Source organism: Periophthalmus magnuspinnatus, chromosome 6, assembly GCF_009829125.3.
Source record: "Periophthalmus magnuspinnatus isolate fPerMag1 chromosome 6, fPerMag1.2.pri, whole genome shotgun sequence".
Classification (NCBI taxonomy): Eukaryota; Metazoa; Chordata; class Actinopteri; order Gobiiformes; family Gobiidae; genus Periophthalmus; species Periophthalmus magnuspinnatus.
In genome coordinates this window covers 2094449-2114150 of record NC_047131.1, presented here as the reverse complement: position 1 = coordinate 2114150, position 19702 = coordinate 2094449, and the positions used below count along the sequence as shown (strand labels likewise).

At 38.0% G+C, this 19702-nt stretch overlaps 2 protein-coding genes across 2 annotated transcripts; one reads left to right on the top strand and one right to left on the bottom strand.

The window, feature by feature from the left end:
• Nucleotides 1–25: 25 nt before the first annotated feature.
• Nucleotides 26–13982, top strand: ighmbp2 (immunoglobulin mu DNA binding protein 2). Its single transcript, XM_033967928.2, has 16 exons — nucleotides 26–130; nucleotides 542–627; nucleotides 1337–1506; nucleotides 2055–2241; nucleotides 2308–2408; nucleotides 3767–3930; nucleotides 4524–4724; nucleotides 5204–5345; nucleotides 5734–5908; nucleotides 6422–6604; nucleotides 6755–6873; nucleotides 6959–7053; nucleotides 10245–10368; nucleotides 10651–11472; nucleotides 11876–12075; nucleotides 12517–13982. The coding sequence occupies exons 2-16, from the start codon at nucleotides 551–553 to the stop codon at nucleotides 12712–12714; spliced, it is 2958 nt and encodes a 985-aa protein (XP_033823819.1). The 5' UTR covers nucleotides 26–130; nucleotides 542–550; the 3' UTR covers nucleotides 12715–13982.
• LOC117372453 (zinc-binding protein A33-like) lies at nucleotides 13806–18154 on the bottom strand. Its single transcript, XM_033968269.2, has 6 exons — nucleotides 17744–18154; nucleotides 17033–17128; nucleotides 16624–16854; nucleotides 16521–16543; nucleotides 15701–15819; nucleotides 13806–14356 (listed from the first exon to the last, which is right to left on the bottom strand). Exons 1-6 carry the CDS (start codon nucleotides 18134–18136, stop codon nucleotides 13806–13808), a joined length of 1413 nt encoding a protein of 470 aa, XP_033824160.1. The 5' UTR covers nucleotides 18137–18154.
• Between the last annotated feature and the right edge of the window lie 1548 nt (nucleotides 18155–19702).

Below are 19702 nucleotides of genomic sequence, written 5' to 3'. Positions count from 1 at the left end.
AGAATATTATACTCCTCTAGCCTTTAGAAGCAAATTGGGCACCGAACATGCTGCTTGACATAAACAGTACTGCTGTGATATAAATGTTGATTTACATGTTGTTTTTCGTCGTAAGGGGCCTTGGTTAAGTGTGAGTGTTTCCTTATTTACATAATACACTAGCTCAAACATGTTAGTTAGCTTCAGTCATTTCATTAGCACTGCTCAGGACTCCACAGCCTCATGCAGGGCACCAGCACTGTGGATTTAGATGTGTTTCTTATTGAGGACTGCTAGCTTGGTTCAGTTGTTTCCATTGATTGTTCTACTGTTGGCACAAGTGTAAGTTATCCTCCTGTGTGTCAAAGATCATCCAGAAACCAGCCACAGTGTTTGAGCTCAGACTGGTCAGAGGCTCCATTTGAATCATGTAAAATGTAATGGAAATGTTATTGAACTGCAACAAATTAGAGGCTATAATATCAGGTTGTTGTCATTTACTGTTATATTTTACTGTGAAATATGTAATAGTCTGCATTTTTTTTACTGTGTGTTTTTCCAGTGAGCGAAGATGACAGTGGAAGAGTTTGTTTATAAGACTCTAGAGCTGCTTCTGGAGGAGAGAGAGGCAGAGATACAGGAGACAAGGTGTGTATTATAACTTTACTACATTACATATATATGCCAGTTGGATTAAGGCAACACACTCATAGTTCATTTGGTAATTTTCTCTTCTTTATTCATCTGGTAACTACAGCAAAAAAGTTCAAACTTTATGTTCTGACCATCTGTCTCTATCCTGTTCATTGTTTCCTATTGATGGAGGAGACTGTAGTGGCTCCCCTATAGTCTACTCTTTGCCCCCATAGACTAAAAACAAGCTGAACAAAAATGGGAATGAAAATTATTCTGTATAGTATATACCGTATTTTCCGGACTATAAGTTGCACTTTTTTCATAATTTGGCCGGGGGTGCAACTTGTACCAGCCAAAAAGTGGCTAATGAAGAAAAAAACATATATTTGACATATAAATCACATCTGAGTATGACATATACTCGGGAAAATACGGTAATTAATAGTACATATATGATAGTATATAATAATATAGTATAGTCATGAACATATACTATCTATTTTGACATTTATACTCCCAAAATATTGTATTAAATGAGATCATTCAAATATGGACCTTTTGTGCCACTATAATCCCAGTATGAACCTCGAATGAAGAATGGCTGATACGCACTGCTAGTATCAGTATCAGTGAATCCCTATCAAAAATATCAACTCAATCAATAGTTGACTGTACATGTACATGTTTAAATAGGTGTTTCTTGTGTTCTTGGTGCGTACAGACTGTGGCAGGAGAGTGTGTCCCTGAAGGAGCTCCAGAGTAAAGGTGTGTGTTTGCTGAAGCTGCAGGTGGGGTCTCAGTCCACTGGTCTCTATGGACGCACTGTGGTCATCTTTGAGCCCAGGAAACATTATGGAGTCGCTGCTCTGCCCAGCAACAGCTTCAGCCCAGGTAATAGCAAACAAATGTTACACAATAAATCATGTACTTAATGATCTTTTGTAGGACAGCATTGTAGCTAAATTATATTTTTCTTCTTACTATATTCAAGCCAGGTTTAGACCAGGTTTTAGCTATTTATTTTAAATGTGCACTTAGTTACTTTAGTGATGGAGGGTTTGCCATCTGCTTGTCTCTATGGAGATGTCATTGCTTTGTCTGGGATGTTTCACAGTATGGCATTAAACTAGTCTATTTTATTTAAAACATAAATTCTGTGAGCAGGGTTGCCTCTACACAGATCGGACCAGTATCTTGGCCTGGTGGCATGCCTGCTTGTTCCCATAGAAATTAATTTCACTCGCAAAGGGTTAAAAATGATCATATATAAAATCGTATTTGAAAATATATTACAAACAATTGCATATTTTGTACCACCCTATTTTTGTGATCTTTGCCTGGGAGTACACAAAGACTATCTCATTATTTTACACTGTTCAGGTTCCTCTAATATTTTGCACCCCACTTCCTTGTATTCCTTTACTTTTTCTGTCCTCCAGGGGACATTGTGGGCTTGTACGACAGTGGAGGCTGCAGTGCTTCTTCTCAGATCGGCTCAGGTATCGTCACTCGAGTTGCCCAGGGATCGCTCAGTGTGGCTTTTGAAGACGGCATCAATGTAGAGACCGATTCTCTCTACAACATACTGAAATTAGCAAATGATGTCACATACAAACGAATGAAGAAGTAAGAGCTCATTCAAAATCGAACTATCAAATCGTATGCAAACTATGGCATGTTTTCTTTTTGCAGTGCATTGAACATGTTGAATGGATATAGTAATGGACCAGCTGCCAGTCTCATCAGTGTCCTTTTTGGGGATTCTCAACCTTCTGCAATGCGCACAAAATGTGGTAGGTTCATCCACTCGGATAATAATTAAACAGTTCAGTTCAATGCATCAGGAAGGAAATACAGTTGTCCCTCACTAGAACGCGGTTCACCTTTCGCGATCTTGCTGTTCCACAAATTTTTTTAGTGCAATTTTACATGCTTTTTTTTTTTTTTTTTTACAGTGTATGAACGTGCATTGTGCTCTGCGTCCTGATTGGCTAAGGGACTGTAGACCATTGTCAATCTCTTGTGTCTCCTGTACAGTACAGAATGCGATCAGCCAAATTTACATAAATGTTTGATCGCTAGCACATATTGTAGGAAGACATTTATATTTTTATTTCTCAAACAAATTTTGGGCCTGAAAACAGGTCTTGATCTTTGTTTTCATTCTATAATACTGTGCTTATTATTATTTTTTTTTTTAATCTATGTAGTGTTGAAATGTTAACGCCTGTCTGATAAAAGTGTATAAAGTGTGTGGTAAGGGGTTTTACAGCCTTAAAACATATATAATAATTGTAGAAAATAAGGCTGACTACTTTGCAGATTTCGCCTGTTGCGGGTTATTTTTAGAACGTAACCCCCGCGATGAACAAGGGACCACTGTAGTTCAAAGAACTCAGGTGTTTGTGGAGCCATTACTTATTTGGATCGTTTCATTATGAAACATCACTTGCTGGATTTGTAACTAATTTTCTCAGAAAATGTATTGTCTGTATGAGAGATAGATCAACAATATTTTTGGGGGCTCAGTATTGTATGTTCTTTGCATAATGGGGAACTTCTACCATAACTTTGTAGCACATTTGGGATGTACAGAGTTGAACATTTAACATTTATATTCATTAGAAACTTACCAACTATTACATTCATTCTATTACATTCTTTTTACATCAAGGAACCATTCACCCATTCACACACACATTTACACACCAGTGTACACAGATACTTAGGGTGAGTGAGTTAAGGACACAATGACTGCATTCATCTGTAGGAGCTGGAATTGGACCACCAACCTGTCGGTCAGTGGATGACTGCTCAACCACTGATTATGTTGAGACCAGGATTTGAGCTGCCAAGTTCAGATCAGTGCACAAACACTCTACCATCTGAGCTACTGTCGCCCCGAGTTGCTAAACAATTTTCATTTTATTTTCATTTTCATTACTTTCATTTTATTTATTGGAGCCATTGTTTCATTTAGACAAGGATTTAGTGGCGTGTAACATTACATCACACTTCAAAATGTGCTACTGTGACAGACGTACTGTATTCAAATGCATCAGTGATTTTTATTCATACTCCAACCTCGCCTGAGACTACAAATCTAGCGATTTGTTTTGAACTGTTAATAAAACTAACTTTATTCTTGTAGATGAAATAAAATTCTTGAACCCAAATCTGGATGAGTCTCAGAGAGAGGCCGTGTCATTTGCTCTGTCCCAAAAAGAGCTGGCGATAATCCACGGTCCCCCGGGAACAGGGAAGACCACCACAGTTGTAGAGGTCATCTTGCAACTTGTTAAACAGGGACACAAGGTTAGTTCATGGGGTATTGTGTAAAATTGACTTATATGAGCTTTCAACCATGCTATAACAGTGTTCCCTCATCATTAGTTGTATTTCATTTATAGTAATTCATGCATGTTTGAGTAATCCTGTACTGTCCTGCATTTGAGGCTGCTTTTGCTCACTGCTCTGTACTTACTTGTAGTTATTCAAAAAAAAGCTGACTGTGGGTGATGCATGTATAGTTAAAAGTATCACATAGCTGTTTTTCAACAATAAAAACAAATGAAAATCCATAACTGGCAAAGGTGAAATTTCACTATGAGGAGGGACCTGTCAGCTCTGCAGTTTTGAACAGGAAGTCAATGGGCCTGTTTCTAGTACTAAGCCATTATATTTCAATGTAGCAAGCAGCAGACATGTTTTTATTGTTGAAAAAATTGCTGGATGACATTTTTAAACCTATATGTTTGACCCAGAGTCCTTTTTTTTTAATGATTACAAATAAGTACAGAAAAGTAGGCAGGGATGAGGGACCTCTTCTGACCATTCAGTTTTCAAATGCTCAAATGCTTTAAAAAATAACTAATAATATTGTCCAAATTGCTATGTTTTTGATGTAGGTGCTGTGTTGTGCGCCTTCAAACGTGGGTGTAGATAACCTGGTGGAGAGACTGGCCCAGTGTAAGGCGAAGGTGCTGCGTCTGGGTCATCCTGCCCGATTACTGGAGTCTATTCAAAAGCATTCTTTGGATGCAGTGCTTGCTAACAGCCACAGCGCTAGCATCATCACAGACATCCGCAATGACATGGACAAAGCTATTGTGAGTGCACTCGAACTTTACATATACTTCGATATTTACTATAGGAACTTCTTATTCAATACGTGATTGGTAAAACAGGTAGTTTTTCAGACTCAATAATTATCATATGTACCTTTTCTTTGCACTAGTAGAGCATTTTTTTACTGGCCCCATTTTTTGCAACATGGCTCACTTACAAAAAGGTTCATGTTATGCTGCTTTAGGGTTATTGCGTGAGTGGTATAAAGTAGTTTTAAGTTCTTATGACAGTTTTTCAAATGTTTCTAATTATTACTTGGTCAAACAAGGAAAAACATTCTCAACAAAATAAAAAAAAAAAAGGAAAAACTTGTGTTAACTATGTTTTGGTGAAATGAGTATTCTAAAATCTGTTATATGCACAACATATAATCATGTATTGTGATATTTTTCCTGAGCAATATATCGTACTTCAAAATTGGTTATTGTGAAAATCCTTTCTGGATTTATCTTTTGTCTAGCTGGGGCTGAAGAAAAACAAAGGTGAGCGAGGGGATTTGAAAAGAGAACTTGGTGAATTGAGAAAAGAGCTGAGAAGTCGAGAAGCTGCAGCCATCTCAGAGATTCTGCGGACAGCCGACGTAGTGCTGTCCACAAACACAGGTAAGGCACATTCAAAGTTATCTTCAAACAAAAGTGATGTTGTTGTGGGCTTGTTCCTTGGAGTGTAATATCCAGTACTAATTAGGCATTTTGTCAATCGCTGTATTGATTGAATAATGAAGTTCCAATTTCATTATATTATTATCATATATTATTATTAGTGTAATCATTATATCTGGAGTAATCTTGTTTCATTCACATGGGTCTATGTAATACTGAATATATCTATCTATAAACGCTAAAGTGCTGTTTGCAGTTCCTCTGTGCTTTGCTATTTAAATGTCAACAACTGAAAATTATGAGGTTTCAGTTTTTTACCTGACTTAAAACTTTCACAATTTGTAATTAAGAATATAAGTGAGTGTAAATAAATGTTTGTTTTATGCAGGTGCCCACGCAGAGGGGCCCCTGAAGCAGCTGGCCCCTGATCACTTTGACTGTGTGGTGATAGACGAGTGTGCTCAGGGTCTGGAGGGCAGCTGCTGGATCCCTCTGCTCCGAGCTCGCAAGTGTGTGCTGGCAGGGGACTACAAACAACTGCCCCCCACCATCAAGTCTCAAAGGTACAGCTGGAAGTTACATTTAGGCCAAATTGAGTTAAATACTTTCAAATAACAGATTATGTGGAGAACTACTCACTATCACACTGAATATTACATGAATATTCAGTCAAATTTGAGTTATTGATAAAAACACAGGACTTTTCATGACCAAAGGGTTGTAATAAGAGGTTATAAATGCTTACAGCTTACTTTACATATCAAAAAGGTTTATGTCATAGTAAAAGTGCACTATTTAACTATTCTGGAAGAGGATGTGTCACTTTGTTATATTCATGAATCATGTACATTGTCCCAGTCCACAAGGACAAGTTACAGGTCAGAACTATGGAGAGGTGACACTGCTCACAGTAGTAATGCATGTTTTCAATGTATTTTTGAGAAATAAAAAAAAAATGCAACTGGATTAAATGCATGACTGATAAATCGTCTATGTGAAGGACTTTGGGTTACATGTTATGACTGAAAAGTGGTTTATGAATAAAGTTTGATTTGATTTATGCTTGTCTTATACAGTGCTGCATCCAGAGGCCTGTCCCTGAGTCTGATGGAGCGTCTCATTCAGCTGTATGGGGATGCAGTGGTCCAGATGCTCACCATACAGTACAGAATGAACAGTGCCATCATGGACTGGGCCTCCAAAGAAATGTACCAGGGCAGACTCACTGCACACAGCTCCGTAGAGGCTCATTTATTAAAGTAATGCAAACAAATGTAACTGTAAAGTGCTTTTTATCAGACTGTTTGTGTCACATTTACTTTTCCACACAATAAGTTTGATTTCAAAAACTGGTCACATGCTAAGACATTTGAATGAAAGTGACTGACGCATTTCCTCTTTGGGAGCAGAGATCTTCCTGGAGTGAGTGAAGTGGAGGTGACGTGTACACCACTGCTCCTCATTGACACTGCAGGCTGTGGTCTGAATGAGACTGAAGACACCGACGAACTGTCCAAAGGAAATACAGGTCAGATACGTGTTAAAATCTGTGTGATACCATAAAATAATGTCATTAGTTGAGTAGTTATCACAGGTTTATTTCTGCCCCCCAGGTGAAGTGGACATTGTTGAACTGCACATAAAGGCTCTGACAGACGCTGGAGTTAAAGACAAAGATATCGCAGTTATTGCTCCTTACAATTTACAAGTAAGTGGTCATCTGTGCATCTTATAGAGCACTATGTAGCTTGCTATTGTGTCCATGGAGATGATATTTCTTTGCTTGGAATGAAATATACCCATCTTACTTTTACTTAAATACCATAGCAAAAGATTAAATTAAATCTGTCAAGGAGTAGGAGTGAAGATGTTTTGCTACAGCGAAATGTCTTCACTCCTACAACAATTTGTCCAGTTGACAGATTTAATTTCATCTTTTGCCATGGATCAGAGCTGGACGACTGAGCGATTACAGAGACGTTTACTGAAATACAGATGTGTTTATTGTTAATAAATGCCTTGATGTTTCACCTCTCCACAGATTTGATCAGTAACACAGTGCACCTTTAACTTTTTTTTTTTTTTTTTTTCAGTTCTTTTTATTTGAGTTTTTCTTTAGAACAAATGTAAAACAAAAGCAATGTACAAAGTAAATACATAAAACGAGACAACAAATGTAAAATTAAATAAGTAAAATAATTAATAAAAATAATAAAATAATAAAATAAAAACAGGGGAGGGGGCGGGGTTCAGGTAGCATATTCTATACCTGCATATTCACCTGTCTATCCTGTCTATCACAGTACTCCAGAAACCCATCCCATGTCAGGTGGAAAGTGTCCACTTTCCCTCTAAGTTCAAATTTAATTTTTTCTAGCTGGACATGTTTCAATATATCATACAACAGATTAGTATAGGCTGGAGGGTTTTTTTGTTTCCAGTTCAACAGAATAAGTCTCCTAGCCAATAATGTCACAAATTTGACAAATGTTTTTTGTTCATTCCGGAGGTTTGCACCAGCTGAGGGTACACCAAACAATGCCAGCACAGGGTCAGGATCTAACTGAAGTTGGCAAACGTCAGACATCATGCGGAATATTTTTGTCCAATAGAGGGACATTTCTGGACAACTCCAAAAAGTATGAGCCAGTGAGGCTTGGCCCTGCCCACAGCGCTCACAAGTTGTGTCCACTCCAGGAAACATTTTGGAAAGTCGCACCTTTGACAGATGTAGTCTATGTAAAACTTTAAATTGTAGTAGACCATGACGGGCACAAATCGAAGAAGAGTGGACGTTGTCCTGGGCTTTAGTCCACTGATTGTCAGTTATGCCCACTCCAATGTCCTGTTCCCAAGCGTCCTTGAGATGATCTAGCGTAGGCATATCTTCCAAGTCCAACAATCCGTTACAAATTCTGGAGATTGAGCCTTTTTTCAGGGGATCTTTCAAAAGTACAGTATTAAGTTCATACTCAGGAGGCTGACAGGGGAAGGATGAGAACGCTGATTTTACAAAACTGCGAATCTGCAAATATTTGAAAAAGTCTCTCTTTTCTATCTTATATTTTCCACAGAGTTGATCAAAGGTGGCAAATGTTTTTTGGATAAATAAATCTCGCAAAGAAGTTATTCCCATGGTTGTCCATTGATTGAAAGAGATTTCCGAAAGTGCTGGAATAAACTCATGATTATATGTTATTGGTGCCATTGTGGAAATCTCTTTCCATTTAAAGTGTTTTCTAATTTGATGCAAGATTTTAACTGAGTGGGAAACGATAAGATTCTTAAATTTGGGAATAGTCGCTTTTAAAGAAGCATAAATAAGTGCTCGCAGTGAAGTTGGGTGAGCGCTGTTTTCTTCAATTTCAACCCAGTCAGCCTCCCCAGCATTACACCAAAAGGACATAGATCGTATATTACATGACCAGTAGTAAAATCTGAAGCGGGGCAATCCCATCCCCCCAAGTTCCCTGGGTCTTTGTAAAAATGCTTTCTTAATCCGGGGGGTCTTTTTATTCCAAATAAATTGCGAGATCAAACTATCTAATTTGGAAAAAAATGTAAGTAAGGTATGCATTGGAATAAGAATAAAAATTTTGGTAAAATATTCATCCTTACAATATTAATCCTCCCTGCCAAAGAGACTGGAAGACTCATCCATTTGTCCAAGTTCTGTTTCGTTTGTTCATACAGCGCTACAAAATTTTGTTTAAAGAGACCAGAGAACTCTTGTGTCACATTAATTCCCAAGTATTTAAATTTATCTGAAACTGTAAAGGGATATGCATTAAGAGGGGGGCAGGGCTGTTTAGATACATTCTTGATTAAAAAAAGGGTACTTTTAGAAAAATTTATTTTATATCCCGATACTATCCCAAAGTCCTTCAGTACTGACATTATAATTGGTAGGGAGCGTTCGGAATTCGATACATATAACAACAGATCGTCGGCATACAAAGATACTTTATGTTCCATTTCTCCTCTAATGATGCCAGAATATCCCACATTTGTTTTTAATGCTATGGCCAGGGGTTCAATTGCTATAGCAAATAACAGAGGGGACAGTGGGCAACCTTGTCTTGTTGATCGGCCTAAAGGAAAGTAGGATGAATAAATGTCATTAGTTCGTATGGATGCTTTCGGGTGTACATACAGCAACTTGACCAAAGATACAAAAGTAGGGCCAAATCCAAACTTCGACAGGGCAGAGAAAAGGTAGTCCCATTCGACCCTATCAAAAGCCTTCTCCGCGTCCAAAGAGAGCAGCAATTCCTGACCATTTTTGTTTTCTTGGGTGTAAATTATATTTAGTAATTGCACCTTTAACTTTTAATGCAATTTTCTTATTATACATACAGTGCTCTGAGCAAAATACTACAAACTAATCATGATATCCACATTTCACAATACTATTCACAGCTGTGCCTGGTATGGTATTAAACTTATTTATCTTGCATTTATTCAGGTACATGTTCTTTTATTGCTCACTTTGAAAAACATGCATTTTCACTGTAGGCAAAACAAGGCAAGGCAAGTTTATTTGTACAGTACAATTCGTACACAAGGTAATTCAAAGTGCTTTACAGAATAAGAACGACATTAAAATCACAATACAACAAATCGAAACATAAATAATCACACATAATCATCATAAGATTAAGGAGAAAAGTGCAGAATAAAACCCGTTCAGTCATATGCACAGCTAAACAGAACTGTTTTGAGCCTGGATTTAAACATTGTCAAAGTAACAATAACATCTCCACAGGGACAAGCAGGTGACAGACCATCCACCAGAAAAGTTCCATAGTGCAGCTTTAACTATTCATTAATTGTGGGTGTGGATCATCTTATCAGCGTTTTACATTTCAGTTGTATGTTCTTTTCATTCTTTTATTTCAGGTGGATCTTCTGAGGCAAAAGCTGTCTGCTCGACACCCACATCTGGAGATCAAGTCGGTGGATGGATTTCAAGGCCGTGAGAAAGAAGCTGTTGTACTGTCTTTAGTCCGCTCCAACAGGAAAGGTATCGTACAGTACCCCCCATTCATAGCGTTATATTATGTGTATGTAGCCTGAGAATTAACCAATGTCTGTCACTTCACTACCAAATACAACTGTTACTCTAAAAATTCAAAACACTGTCAGGTGTTTTTGATGATTAGATTTCTCTTATATCTCTTATTATTGGGTTATCTTGTTATTCTACTGAACAGTTTTTTTTTCGGAACATGTAAATGTATGTACCCAATGTGCCCAAAGGCACGGTCTATTAATATTGACAGCTACTTTTTCTTTTCTTGTTTAGGTGAGGTTGGATTTTTAGCTGAAAACCGAAGAATAAACGTAGCTGTCACTCGCGCAAGACGTCACATCGCCGTAGTGTGCGACACTCAGACTGTTCAGAACCACCCTTTCCTCAAGTCTCTGATTGATCATATCACCCAGTTTGGCGAGGTCCAAACAGCGTTTGAATATCTCCAGGACATTGTTCCTCAGAATTATACTCGCGATCGGAAAGACACCAAACCAAAAGCAGCTGTCAAGTCTACCTCTAGTGATCAGAAAGTGAAAAATATTCCATCAAGCAGGACCAAGCCAGTCAAAGCAGATCCCAGTGGTAAAGAGGCAAGTAGTAGCAAGAATCATAAACCATCTACAAAGGAGCAGAACGAGAGCAGATCTAGTGAAATAAGAAAGCAGTTGGAGACATTTAAGAATGACAAAAGTCTAAATGAACAACACTTCCCCCCATCGCTGAATTCCCATGATCGTATGTTAGTGCACCAGATGGCTGAGGAGATGGGTCTACTGCATGAGAGTAGAGGTGAGGGCAAAGAACGCAGTATTTCTGTGTCCAAAGTTAAAACACAACATACTACAGCACCGGCTAAGGAGGAGGAAGAAGAAAAGAGGAGAGAAGAGGTGGAGGCAAAATTGGAAGTACCTCAAACAGTCGTGGAAAAACAAAGTGCCACGGATCCAGCTACGCAGACATCCATAGATCTAAAAAGTCTTCATTTAGAGCGCATGAAACGAGAGCAACAAAAACGTGAGGAAAATGCTAAACAAAAGAAGCAGCAAAGTAATGTTCAGTCAGTGCAACCACCGTTTAAAAAGTCCACAAAAGGTGAGAATGGAACAAGTTTAAAGTGCAAATGACAGGTTAGATTTCTCAGTAAAACATGGTTAACATCATTGTATTTAAGATTTTACAAAAAAAAAAAAAACTTGCTGGTTCACATGGGCAACCACAAGTTAGACTTAAAAACAAAAAATGGTATTTCTGTGTTTATGATATAGGTAGAAATATTATATTTTAGAACGCTACTTTCTGTATTTTTGCACTTTTCTTCTCTTTATTTCTCAAACTGCTAATTAACTGATGTAAAACTATAATAAATATTTACCTCAGATACTATCAAATCAAATAATTAATAGAAAAACATGAAAATCTGTCATATGCACTTTAAAATTAATACTTGACATTGGTAGATTTGTACTAATACATATTTGTGGAATTATTTTTGTAGCTAAGAAGCAGACCAAATCAGGAGCGTGTGAGATTGCTGCAGCCTCCTCTAGTGACACAGACTTTGACACTCTCATCAGTGCGGTGGTGAAGGCCGACAGTGTGTGCAGTTTCATCAAATGTAAAGCTTCGGTTCTAACTCTGGGCCAGCTCTGTATGTTCTGCAACCGGCAATACTGTCTCAGCCACCACATCCCAGAGGTAACACAACCAAGCTTAAAAAACACACAATATGCTTTTAAGTGTCTTTTCCTAGAGTAGACATATTAAACAAAATTAACTATAAAGAGCCCTTAATCATGTTTTTATTCCCTCATCAAACAACAAAATACCATTTCTAATTCTGGATAAAAACTGCTAACTCTGTAGTTTACAAACATGTTCTAAAATGTCTTATTTTGTCGGTTCACGTGTCAGTCTTTTTTGTCAATTCTCATGGACGTATTTAACTTGTGAACTTTGACTAGAATCCTTTTATTAAAATCACAATGTTGTTCTATTATTGATTTACCTAGAACAGCATGTAAAATAATGACAGTGGTTTATTACTAAATACCAGAAAAAGCATATTATGTCTTCTTTAAAGCACCTATAAACTAAAAAACTACATGTTCAGTATTGTCACACTCAACATGATTTCAGGTCCATGGCTGTGGGGACAAGGCCAAATCTCACGCCAGGATGAGAATCAGTAAAGAGGGAGTTCTTTATGCTGGCAGTGGGAAAAAGGACACTTCAGTTGACCCCAATAAGAAAGCCTATCTGCAGAGGAAACTGGACTCCAAATTAAAAGACATGGCAACACAGAGGAAAACAAAGAACAAAGAAAAAGATGGGTAAAGCTCCTCAAACGAGTGTCATTTATTTGTCATGAGTAAACTTCCTTAATGCCCCTCACCTATGTGCTTTTATTCCTTATTTGGGTTAATGATCAGAGATCTTTCAGTTTCAGTTATAAAATTCTACTCTACAAGGTTGCAATTACAATTTTCAAGTGACTTTCTTCTATTTTACAAATCAAGAGAAATATTATATGTATTAAAAATATATAAATAAACTTGCAATTTTAATGATCAAAATCAGCAAGACTATTATGTAAAGTATAAAATGTGTAGGTTTAGGCCTCTACAAAAATGTCCAGCAGTGTATTTGATCATTTAGTTTATCATTTAATATTTTGATTAATGCTCCCAGGTGAGGTGTATTTAAAGGTGCACTATGTAACCTTTCTGGTAAGGAGCTTGCAACCTACTCTCTCTAATTGAAAGGGTAGATAATAATAATAATGCCTTACACTTGTAATGTGCTTTACAGGCTTGTCAAAGCGCTACACTACAGTCATTATTCATTCATTTCCACACTTGGTGATGGTAAGCTACTATTGTAGCCACAGCTGCCCTGGGGAGACTGATGGAAGCGAGGCTGCCAATCTGCGCCATCGGCCCCTCCAACCACCACCTATCATTCACGCACACACCACTTTCATACTAGGCAATGTGGGTGAAGTGTCTTGCCTAAGGACACAACGACAGAACTTGGTCCGAGCGGGACTCAATCCTCCGACCTTCGGGTTGGGGGACCAACACTCTACCCACTGTCGCCCCTGTCGTAGATTGCATTTTTTGCCTGGAATGTTTCCTAGTATGGCATTTAACTTATTTAATTTACATGTATTCAATTACAGGCTTTTTTTATTGCTAAGAAAATCTTAAAATTCACCTCTCCCTAGAAATGACGTTGCGTGGTAGCTTCACTTGCTTGGGTCCAAATAAGTTTAATGCCATACACTGGAATATTCTTGGCAAAGCAATAACATCTTCATCGAGATAAGCAGGTGGCAGACTCCCCACCTTAAAGGTTAATCTAAATATTTCAAATCAAGTCACAGAATTTATTAAGAATGCAAGTTTTCCATGATGTTTAATTTTAGTTTATTCCATACTGATGTTAATAGTCTGAGCACAGATTATGATAGGACTAGAGATCTTTCCTTTCTCATACAATCCAGGGGAAAAATAAGGAAAAATCTTCTCTGTAAACTTGTCTCTAAATGTGTGCATTATTGTCATGTCCGTATTGTTAATGAACACCACTTTGCCTTTGCCATAGTCCAACTCCACAGTAATTCTCTCTGGCTTTTGCTTTACTACCAAACTAGTGCGATTTGGCGTTTGGGCCCAGTACGAATCTCCACTAGTCTGCCCAATTACCCAGAATCCCTCATTAGGGTCTAGAAATACTGTGTTCTTTCTCTGGATGGATTCCCGTGCCACACCAATATACCAGTTCCGCCCCTGTCCCACGTCCACGGTCCAGCTGTGGCGTCCAGAGCTGAAGCCGGGGGTCCCGAGCACACACACCCGATTCACACAGCGCTCCGGGTTGTCAGGAACACTCTGCCTACAGCCGTACTGGACACATGTAAGCTCGTCCGAGAAGCTGAGGTTGGACTGCGCCGAGTTTGGGTCAAAAGTGATGGGAGCTGGAAAATCACAAGTGAAAATTGAATAAATAATTTTACACTAGCTAAAGGTGCACTTTGTAACTTCTGCCACCTGCTTGTTTCCATGGATATTATTTCTTTGCCTAGAATGTTCAGTATTCAACTTTAATGAATACAGTTATCTCTGGTCACATTTATATCCAGCGCTTTCCCTCCTTCAAGACACTTTCTTAAGAGCACTTTACATCAAGGAACCACTCACACATTCATACACCAGTGTACGCACACACTGGGGGCGAGGGGGATTAAGTGTCTTGCCCAAGGACACAACAACATCATTCATTTTTGCGCACTGGAAATGCACCGCCAACCTGTGGGTCAGTGGATGTGACCGCAGAATTTGAACCACCAACCTTTATATCTACCTGAGCTACTGTTGCTACTGTAAAATGTTGTGAGATCATCTGAAATCAAACAAGGTTGAAGCACAGGGTCTATATTGTATTACTGTTAACTGTTTGACATTTGTAATTAGGTTTATTATCCAGCTCAGGGTGTCCAAACTTTTTTTTCATGGTGCGTTGCATATTTAAGACCACGTGGAGGGCCTTGGACGTGATCAGCACCGTGAATCATTCAAAAAAGTATCTTTTATCTTAAGTTTTAAAGTGCCACTACAACTTAATGAGTGTCAGAACCTTAATATCAGGTCTGTCTCACACCCAAACTATTTATTATTATAATAGTTTGTTATAATGGTAGAGAATTTAAAACTAGTAGTAAAGTGCTGTTTTTAAATAACATTTTTAGGTATTTTTATCATGTGGTGGTTACATCCTGAGTTTTCAAGTTCAAGCTTTGGCTTTGAGCAAACTAAAATAAATACATGAGAAAAATTAGGAAATTGATTTGTACTGCAACTGTTGACCAAAATATGCATTTTTTTATTTATTTTTGTTTTAATCAATCAAGATGTTTTCATGTGATACTTTTACTTGACTAAGTGTTTACCTCTGTGTACTTTTAGTTAAGTAACAAAGCTGAGTACTTGAAGCGCTTTGAGAAAATGTGACCATTTACCATCCACCACTGTTAAAACTAGCAGTAAAAAGTACTTTACGGGAAAACCTGGGGGCCAAGATAAATTACTTTGTTGTTTCATTCAAGTTAAATATTATAAGCTTAGGAAAGATAGGACTGTGATACTGTGTCATCAAGGATCATTTGATGAGGTTGAGAGGCCTGTACAAGTATGTTAGAGTGGGTGGAGACAAGTGGCAGGGGACTTATGCGTTTATTACTGTTATTCTTTGTGAGTTTAAAAAATGATGAGGATGATGTTGTAAAAAACAGCACTGTGAAAAAGAGGAAGATTTGATCTACCAGATTTGACGGTGTTTCCCATCTTTTTCCACACCTCAAACTTGAGTATTCCCAAATGCTTAGCCGAGTTTATCAAGATGTCCCGAACACACAAGGGCTCATGAATATTCTCCTTGGCTCTGCAAATGATATATGATATTTACAAATGATATATGATATTTACAAATGAGCTTCATGACAAGTGGGTCCAAGATACACTTCACATTGGCACCATGACATATTACATACACACAAACACGTGTGTGTGTGTGTGTGTGTGTATAAATCATCAATATATATATATATAGGTGTGTGTGTTTGTGTGTGTGTGTGTATATATATATATATATATATATATATATATATATACACACACACACACACACACACACATATATATATACATTTACATCAATACACACATACATATATATATATACACACACACATATATACACACACACATATATACACGCACACATTTACATCAATACACACACATACATATACAGACATTGGCATATGACAAGCAGGTGATGCCAGCGGGCCAACATAAAGGCCGGGTCTGTGGAGGGGCAAGCCTGTTCACAGTAAGGTGTGTTTTCTCGGTATTTCTGAGCAATAAAAACATCTAAAATTGAATAAATGGGAGATGAATATGTTTAATGCCATACTGTGGAACATTCCAGGCAATGTAATATAAGACCAGCCCTGCCAGAATGGCTGTGTCAGGCTGATTTTTCCAATAGTTAAAAAAACTCAAAGAAAGAAAATGAGTTGGGTCTTGGGGTTGGAGTTAAACGTGCCAGTAATTGCTGTGGTGTATAATGAAAATAATTACCTGATCTTTGTCTCCTTGTAGTTCTATTGAAAACAAACATAAAGTTAGATTTTTGGACTTAACAAATGTTGGTGGTTCTTACTGAAAGTGTCCAAGGATTTACCTGTAAGAATGGCAGGTCTTTTTGGCTGAGTGTGGCCTCGATGTGGTCTATGAGGGCAGCCACACTTTTGATCTGCTTTTGGATGTCTTGGATCTTTTCACTGAGGACCCCCGTTTTCACGTCTCTCTCCTGTCGTAGCAGTGTGAGTCTGCTCTCCTCCTCGTCCTGAAGGAACACACGCAGCTTCTCAAACTCCTCTCTGATGGCTCCCTCACTCTGTAGGGTCTGGGTCTAAAGCAGCATAAATAATAACCTTGTACTTTTACTAGAATTTTGTTGTTGTAAGTGTGTTGTGTCCAAGTTAATTAAGTGTCAACGTCAGGGGAAACAATTCAAGTCTCAAATACAACTAAGTTACCTTCATCACCCCAGATTTCATGAGGGTACAGTTTGAGGTATTAACTCTCACCTGGATGTAGTTTTTGGTTTCTTTCCATTCTTCATGTCTCTTGTTCAACAGCTTAAGCTTTTTCTTCATGTTTTCCAGCTTTGAAGTTACTTCTTTCTGGAATATGAATTAGAATAATTACAATAATCTACTCAATTCAGTTCAGTGAATAGTGAACATTCCACACAATTCATTACAGTTTAACCCGGCTCCATGCTCATGTCCTCATCATTTAAAGAAGCACTATGAAACTTTTCTAATGTATGGAACCTGCTTGTCTCTGTGGAAATCATAGCCTGTTGCTTTGTCTTGAATGTTCTACCATCAGTTTATTAGTGGCTATTAGTGTATCAGTGGCTCAGTGGTTAGTGCCCCAGCTTGAGGGTCGGAGGATCAAGTCCCGCTCAGACCAAGTTCTGTCGTTGTGTCCTTAGGCAAGACACGTCACCCACATTGCCCAGAACACGTGAATGAGTCAATCTACCCCAGGGCAGTTGTAGCTTACCATCACCAAGTGTGGAAGTGAATGAATAATGACTATAGTGTAGTGCTTTGGGAGGTTTTGACAAGCCTGTGAAGTGCATTACAAGTGTAAGGCATTATTCTTATTATTTTATACTGTCAAACATTCCAAGCAAAGCCATAACATCTCCGTGTCTACAAAATGGCATACCCTCCACAAGAAAAATTACATAGTTACATCTTTTCAGCAACAGCAGAGCTTTAATTTACCTTTTTCTCTTCAGCTGCCTCCTCCATTGGACAACACTGATGGATTTTATGACTTTTGGATGTTCGACACACCAGGCATATAACCTCCTCATCATTTTCACAGAATACCTGCAGTTTCTGATTGTGTAGAGCGCAGATGTCAGGGCACTTAACAGCCTTTTGTGTCCGATATTCTTCTGCTGCTATTTTCAGTTGCAGGTTTATAGGAGGCCTCCCCAGTACAGACAGTGCTCCACACACCGGACATTCTCGAGATCCTTTCAATTCCCAAAATGTCTGGAGACAAACGCGGCAGATATTGTGTCCACATTTGAGCAGGACGGGATAGCTGTAAACACCACTGCACTGTGGACAGAGCAGGTCGTCATCACAGAATACAACTTGTGCTTCCATCTTTGTTCAAGGTTCACTTCTCAGTCTGCAGGAAGAGCTACTGTGGAAAGTACATGGTTTAAACAGTAACTCAAAGTGAATCCTGGCAAACCTGTAGACCTGGTCTGAGCTGCTCATGAATCACTCATCAAGGAACAATACAGTAAGAAAATTCACCAGTGTATGCAGGGCCGGTCCTAGCTTTCAGAGGGCTCTGAGCTGAATTAGTGTCTGGGGCCCCTGACAGCAGATGTCTCCTGGCTCAGCTATTAGTGATTCACATTTGACACATTATGACTCTGTTCTCATCACCTTGACTAATCGTATTTGTGTTTATATGACCAACATCAGACTGAAAACATCCAGAATGTCACAACTACCAGAGAACACAAACTAGACATGTTTTCTTTGTTTCTGGTGGATTTGAATGTGCTCAGTTGGCGACAGTGGGCTTAAATTTACATTATATATATTATTTGCACCAGTGTAAACACATAGCTGCCCTCACCTCTCCTCTCAATGTATTTTTGTTGAGAATAGGGTCCACAAACTTGTCATATATTTTTTATGACTTAAATACAACAAGAATTACATCTAATGCTTTCATGCTTTCTGATCCACCTCAGTTGATTAAGTAAATACGGTTTAAGTTTGCAAGTTTAGTTTTTAATATCCCTGTAATTACTGGGCTTATCCGCATGAAACAAAAACTGAAGTGGAAAGAGGTGGTGATACAGTGGTAGGCCTAATACACAATCTTACCAAGTGTAAACTGAGAGCAATGAAACATATTAATTGAAGGGATTGTCAGTTCAGTTGTGTACAGAAAATGACCAGGTTCAATAGTTGTGAATTTTGAGTTTGGATTTTGTTTTCAAGTAGTAGCCTCTGCCTTCCTGAGATTTTGGCATCATCAACATATGGAAGAAAAATCAACAGCTTGTTTGCTTAATTACACTTTATTAGCAAACTGAAAAGTCAAATCACAAATAGACTTTGCCTCTACATGTTCGAGTTCAATGTTTACAGTGATTATTAAAAATATTGTCTAAAAACATACATGTTGCACAGTTCTTCGATGGGGAGACAGACGGAGCAGAGGTAGTTAACTGTTAAGCCACACTAGAACAAGAACATTTTATACATAATTATGACTATATGTGATTTTAAATGAAAACCATAAGTGCCTGTGCAGTAAATGTATCTGATATTACAGTATTTCACAGATGTCATTTAATATTGTATCTATCCGACTCTGGAATAGACAATACAAAAATATCCTGCGTTTGATCACACAAATGTATGAGTTTCTAAATACAAGTTACAGAAGACTTACTAGTTCTAAAGCATTAAGAGATGACAAATAGTGAGAGTTTCCAAAGCACTCCAAATAAATAAATCATAAAATATAATGTTATGTACATTACATCCCAAACATTGATTAGCATATTGCTGGCCTCATAGTATAACTGCCCAAGTCATTTTTTCTTTTTGTACAGCCATAGACAAATCATCTAAGTCAAGTAAGGCTGAAAGATTTGGGGAAAATATCTAATTTAAAAAAAACAACAACAGATTTTTGCAAAC

Excerpts from the sequence above, each read along its gene's own strand:
- ighmbp2 (XM_033967928.2), top strand. The coding sequence starts at position 551 with ATGACAGTGGAAGAGTTTGTTTATAAGACTCTAGAGCTGCTTCTGGAG. Across the intron at positions 2,242-2,307 it reads ACATACAAACGAATGAAGAA|TGCATTGAACATGTTGAATG; the intron begins GTAAGAGCTCAT and ends TTCTTTTTGCAG. Across the intron at positions 6,874-6,958 it reads ACTGTCCAAAGGAAATACAG|GTGAAGTGGACATTGTTGAA; the intron begins GTCAGATACGTG and ends TCTGCCCCCCAG.
- LOC117372453 (XM_033968269.2), bottom strand. The coding sequence starts at position 18,136 with ATGGAAGCACAAGTTGTATTCTGTGATGACGACCTGCTCTGTCCACAG. Across the intron at positions 16,855-17,032 it reads AAACCAAAAACTACATCCAG|ACCCAGACCCTACAGAGTGA; the intron begins GTGAGAGTTAAT and ends ATGCTGCTTTAG. Across the intron at positions 16,544-16,623 it reads AAGACCTGCCATTCTTACAG|AACTACAAGGAGACAAAGAT; the intron begins GTAAATCCTTGG and ends TGTTTTCAATAG.